The 6,400-nt window shown below is 45.0% G+C and overlaps 1 protein-coding gene across 1 annotated transcript in view; it reads right to left on the bottom strand.

The window, feature by feature from the left end:
• The window catches only part of ptprr (protein tyrosine phosphatase receptor type R), a 38,188-nt gene that overhangs the window by 15,433 nt on the left and 16,355 nt on the right, over positions 1–6,400 (bottom strand). Inside the window, exons 9-10 of the mRNA XM_037695740.1 lie at positions 3,287–3,476; positions 1,143–1,227 (exon numbers count right to left, since the gene is read on the bottom strand). Coding sequence (XP_037551668.1) covers positions 1,143–1,227; positions 3,287–3,476 — 275 coding nt within the window. The remainder of the gene's footprint in view (positions 1–1,142; positions 1,228–3,286; positions 3,477–6,400) is intronic.

A 6,400-nucleotide genomic window follows, 5' to 3' on the forward strand; every position in this document is an offset into this window, starting at 1 on the left:
TACTCATCTACTCACAGACTCATGTTCGTGCTGCTGATTATTTCATGTTGCTGTGTTCATTCGTACTCCTCTACTCACAGACTCATGTTCGTGCTGCTGATTATTTCATGTTGCTGTGTTCATTCGTACTCATCTACTCACAGACTCATGTTCGTGCTGCTGTTGTTCGGCGTACTGTTTTTGCACTGTTGGTGTTTAGCGTCATTCTTAGTTTAGCGCAGGGCTATTGAACAAAACTGCTCAGGGGGCCACAGTTTCTGAAAGCCAGCAGCTCGGGGGCCGGACATCCAGCGGTTAGTCATTATGTGAATAAACTAAAGTTTACAATGATCTGTCATGTTTTAAATTTGTTTATCTTATTGCATTCTATCATAAATGCAATAAACAGAACTGAAAACCTCCGCCTTTGTTTAAGGCCGTTAAATGTGTCGGTTAGAATAAAGTTGTTGTTTTCACTCACAACATTCATGCTGACAGGAAGTCCCACAACAAGTCTGTCTTCATCGTTTCAGTTTTTAAGTGTCTGAAAGTCGAGTGGTGAAAGGAAGAAAAGGGAACAGTATTTTTATGTGTTAATAAATGGTCAGTGTAAACGGACGTGCTGATCTGACACGTGAACAGTAACGTGCTGTGTAGGACACGGTGTCATATCACTCAGCTGATAATCTTTTTTAATTCAGACAGATCCATCAGCCATTACTGGGTCCAGCTGTGTCTCCGGCACGTGCAGTAGCTGTACTAAGGCCAGGACCCTTGTTTGGACCACGTTTTAGACTTTTTAAACAGACCCAAGCCCTGCAGAGCACAATGAACCCTTCAGAAAGAAAACACAGAAACTGGAACACAGGAAGGAGTTTGATTGACAGCAGCATTCCTCGCTCTTGATTGGCCGGAAGGAAGGAACAATTGTGTACTGATAACCCCGCCCCTTCGTCCAGAAAAACAAGAGCAGAGCCTGAAAACGATCAGCGAGCGTTACATAAGGCTTGAATCAGCCTGCGAGGACACCCTGTGCTCCGTGAGGTTGTTGGCCTTAGACGCTTCATCCCTCCAACATATTGAAACAACTTCCTGGTTCAACAGGAAGTGAGAGACGCCGGCTGTTTTGGAAGTGTTGCTGCTTCTTAGCAACAGGTACTCACTGGGCAGAATGGTTCTGTATCGGTTCTTGATGCTGTAGTTGGGAATGTCCAGCTCCTTGGGGTCGATAAAGTTCATCGGTATTTCCTGATGAAGGAGAAACGAGTGTTAGCAGAAAGAAGAGCTTCTAAAAAGGTTGTTCTGAAAAGTACTGCACAGTTTAGTAAAATATACGCACTCCATTTAGTTATCCTGAGTTCTGATTCAAGAGTAAAGAGCAGTGAGATGATGTCACTCTGCTCTTTAAAGAAGAACGCACGTTTCCTCACATCGTCAGATGAACTAAACATTTAGTTCATGACGGCTTCAAATAGACCAAATACAAAATCAGACTATAAAACTTATTTATAAACTTTGTTTTGAAGATTTTTAATAAAGAAATTCTGAAAAATAATAAAATCACTGAAATGCTACTTTGATTGTTCATACACTACTTTGCCAAAAGTACTTGCTCACTCATCCAAACGATCAGAATCAGGTGTTCCAGCCACTTCCATGGCCACAGGTGGATAAAATGAAGCAGCTGGGCGTGAGACTGGTTTGACAAACATTGGTGAAAGAATGGGTCGCTCTCGGGAGCTCAGTGAACTGATAGGACGCCACCTCTGCAACAAAGCCAGTGGTGATATTTCCTCGCTCCTAAATATTCCACAGTCAGCTGTGCTAGAAGAAGATGGAAGTGTTTGGGAATGACAGCGACTCAGCCACGAAGTGGTAGACCACGTAAACTGATGGAGCGGGGTCAGCGGATGCTGAAGCGCATAGAGCGAAGAGGTCGCCGACTTTCTGCAGAGTCAATCACTACAGAGCTCCAAACTTCATGTGGCCTTCAGATGAGCTCAAGAACCGTGCGCAGAGAGCTTCATGGAATGGGTTTCCATGGTGGAGCAGCTGCATCCAAGCCGTACATCACCAAGTGCAACGCGTCGGATGCAGGAGTGTAGAGCACGCTGCCACTGGACAGAGCAGTGGAGGAGCGTTCTCTGGAGTGTCGAATCGCGCTTCTCCATCTGGCACTCTGATGGATGAGTCTGGGTTTGGAGGTTGCCAGGAGAACGGTACGTGTCTGACTGCATTGTGCCAAGTGTAAAGTTTGGTGGAGGGGGGGTTACGGTGTGGGGTTGTTTTTCAGGAGCTGGGCTTGACCCTTGAGTTCCAGTGAAAGGAACGCTGACTGCTTCAGCAAACCAAGACATTTTGGACAGTTCCATGTTCCCAACTTTGTGGGAACAGTTTGGAGCTGGCCTTCCTCTTCCAACATGACTGTGCACCAGTGCACAAAGCAAGGTCCATAAAGACACGGATGCAGAGTCTGGTGTGGATGCACAGAGTCCTGACCTCAACCCGACAGAACACCTTTGGGATGAATTAGAGCAGAGACTGAGTCAGGCCTTCTCGTCCAACATCAGTATGTGACCTCACTAATGCACTTCTGGAAGAACGGTCAAAAATCCCCACAGTTTCGTTCCACCTCGTGTACCACATGTGATGCAACTGACAAAAAGAACCTTGAACAGAACTGGACCTGGTTTTAATGCAGTGACCCCTGAGGGCCTCGTCCTCTGAGCTCATATTTCTTCAGATTCTGCTAATCTGTGGATCAGATTATGAACTGGAGGTGATGGAGATTCAAGTATTTTTTCAGGAACTTTATTCTGAAAATGTTCTGATGTTTTTAAATACAGCTTTCAAGACTGCTGAACCTCTGCCCATCTTTACGTCTCAGAGACTCAGCCTCTGTAAGAGTCGACTTTTATCCCCAGTCGACCGACCTGTTCATCTTTCTTAGATTGTCTTCGTTAGTTACATAATCCTAAAAACTTCCCAGTTTCTTAGTTTAAACATTTGATGTTTGTTATTCTATTGTGAATGAAATCTGAATTTATGAGAATGGCAAACCGATAAATTTTGTTTTTATTAACGTTTAACACGACGCATTGTTTCTGAATTGGGGTTGTTAATGTTGAGCGCTTGTCCTGTTTGTGTTAAATTTGAAGCATTGGCAAGAACAACAACACAATTTTAGAAGAATGTCTTTGATGCAGTCACGTATAAAATTTAAAGAACATGAGTGATACCAATAAGGAGCCGTGCGGGACACCAGTCTTTTTTTTTTTTGGTCAGATTGATAAAGAACTTGACTCACCGCGAACTCTGCGTGCAGCTTGTGCGTGTTGTTGACAACGTCGCGGAGTTGCTGAGGTGTCAGCGGTCGCCGGGCCGACAGCAGGTACTCCCGGGCCGCCGCTTCTCTGGGGGTTACCACGCCATCATTAAGGGGTTCCACCGAGCCGAGGGCCGACATGTCCAACACCAGGGACACATTAGAGCCTCGTCTTGACAGGAAGAATGGCAGAGGGCCAAGATATGTGTTAGAAGTGCAAAGACTAAAGGCAAAAAGCCTATTTCCTTCCTGTTTTATTGTTGTCTGTAATGTTTGGTTTTTTGTCTCACTATTTCCTGAAGTTCAGAAAAAACAGTTCCAGCAGATTTTATGACTAAATGACCTTAGAAAAACATGGTTCCACGACTTATGATGAAAGTTTTTGTGTTCATGCCTGAAACGGTTCAAGCTCAGGATTTTTAACGTCTAACGAGATCTAAAGGAAGAAAACTTGTTGATGTTGAGTCGTGTAACTTCATGTCCACTGTAAACATGAGACCTTCTTCGTTAACACTTGAACGAACAGTTATGTTGTCATTTATTGCTTCATTTTCAGGTTAAGTTTTTTAGTTCCTTGATTTGTAGAACCTTTGTAAATAGAGCATCTTCAATAAATCTTTGTTAATTAGTTAATATTTATTAGACACAAAGAAATAATTTAGCATCTTTACCAACCATGACTGGTTTAAAACTTTTAGCCACAGAACTTGAATCTGCCCAATCCGAATATGATCGTCCGTCAAACGCAGCAGACTCAAAATGGACGGAAAGAAAAAGTTTTCTCACAGTGAGCTCCATAAAACAAGCGATGCCTCCATGTCCCCGTCACTGCGGGACCTGAATAATGAATGTGTTTAGTTTTGGAGATGAGTGTTTTTCTGGGCTGGAACTGAACAGGGAATGAAAGTAAACCTTAATGTTTTTGTGCAGGAAGAAGTTACACAGAGGAACAGAGCGAGGGTTTAGACCAGAGGAGCCCAATACGTCCATCACAACTGCAGCACAGAGAGGAAAGTAAGGATTTGAACACCTGTCAATCAGCAACAGTTCTGGTCCTCAAAGACCTGTTAGTCCTCCTCTAAAAAGTCCACCTCCACTCCACTTATTGTTCATTATTAAAAAATGGAAGAAGCTAAACACGACTGTCCATCTCCCTCGGACTGGGGCTCCATGCAAGATCTCACCTCGTGGAGAATCAATGATCCTAAGAAAGGTGAGGAATCAGCCCAGAACTACACGGGAGGAGCTGGTCCATGACCTGAAGAGAGCTGGCACCACTGTTTCCATGGTTACTGTGGGTAATACACTAAGAGTCATAGTTTAAATCATGCATGGCACAGAAGGTTCCCCTGTTTAAACCAGCGCACGTCCAGGCCCGTCTGAAGTTTGTCCATGACCATTTGGATGACCCAGAGGAGTCATGGGAGAAAGTTCTGGGGTCCGATGAGACCAAAATAGAACTTTTTGGTCTTAATTCCACTCGACGTGTTTGGAGGACGAAGAATGATGAGTACCATCCCAAAAACACCATCCCTGCTGTGAAGCATGGGGGTGGAAGCATCATGCTTTGGGGTGTTTTTCTGCACATGGGACAGGACGACTGCACTGTATTAAGGAGAGGATGACCCGGGTCATGTGTTGTGAGATGTTGTGGAACAACCTCCTTCCCTCAGAACATTGAAGATGGTCATGGCTGGTTCTTCCAACAAGACAATGACCTGAAGCTCACAGCCAGGAGAACCAAGGAGTGGCTCCGTAAGAACATATCAAGGTTCTGGAGTGGCCTAGCCAGTCTCCAGACCTAAACCCTGTAGAAAATCTTTGGAGGGAGCTCATACTCCGTGTTTCTCAGTGACAGCCCAGAAACCTAGATGATCTAGAGAAGATCTGTGGAGGAATGGACCAGAATCTGCTGCAGTGAACCTGGTGAAGAACTACAGGAAACAAAGACTACTGGTCCAAATATTAACAGTGATGTTCACAGGTGTTCAAATACTGATTTACAGCAGTAACACACAAATAAATTATTTAAAAATCATACATTGTGATTTCCAGATTTTTTATTTAGATGATGTCTCTCACAGTGGACGTGCAGCTAAGATGAAAACTTCAGACCCTCCATGATTTCTAAGTGGGAGAACCTTCAAAGTCGCAGCGTGTTCAAATACTTATTGTCCTCCCAGTATCTGTAGACCGCATGGCGTTAAAACAGCTGACGTCAGCCTGTCATCCATCCTCACTATGAAATGTGTCACTTGATTGACAGGGCAGGGGGTCGAGATCAACTTGAGACCAGAAAGTCGCGGTTCGACTCCCAGCCATTCCAACGTCGTGGTGTCTCTGAGCAAGACACCCAATCCCTAACTGCTCCCCGGGCGCTCAGTAGCCGCCCACTGCTCCACCTGGGTGTATCTCAGGTGTGATGGGTTAAATGCAGAGAACTAATGTATCATTCTATGGGAACAGTGACGACAACACATAGTACTTGTACTTATTTTCACTGGATTACTGAACAAACCTCGACACCATCAGCATAAACATTTTAAATCACGGTTGAGGACGGACATTTTGTTGGAACTAAAGCAGAGGAGAGTTTTGATGGGTTTGTGTGGCTTCGTGTCCACCAGTTTCCCTCCAGGATGCTGTTACTGCTAATTTGTTTAGATTGTTCATTGGCTGGACTCCAGAGTGACCCCCCCCCCCCACACACACACACACACACACACACACACACACACACACACTGACAGAGACCAAGAAAAACATTGTGTTCTCGCTCTTCAACCTGAAATCTTCCTTCCTGTTCGGACCTTGAGGAACACCAAGTGCTCACCGGCCCCTCCCTCACCCAGAACAAAATGGCCGCTCATGTTTGAGGTTTAGACTCAGCAGAAGAAAAAGGGCTGTGGAAGAAACGTAGAGAGCCGGACGCCGAGCTGAAGGGCACATAAATGTGTTTTGTTTGAACAAGAGCCGAAGGAAACGAGCAGCAGCCGAAGGAAACAAGCTGTAGCTGAAAGAATCGAGCAGCAGCCGAAGGAATTGAGCAGCAGCCGAAGGAATCGAGCTGCAGCCGAAGGAATCGAGCTGCAGCCG

The sequence above is a fragment of the Nematolebias whitei genome, chromosome 22 (genome assembly GCF_014905685.2).
Source record: "Nematolebias whitei isolate Nwh7 chromosome 22, NemWhi1, whole genome shotgun sequence".
Classification (NCBI taxonomy): Eukaryota; Metazoa; Chordata; class Actinopteri; order Cyprinodontiformes; family Rivulidae; genus Nematolebias; species Nematolebias whitei.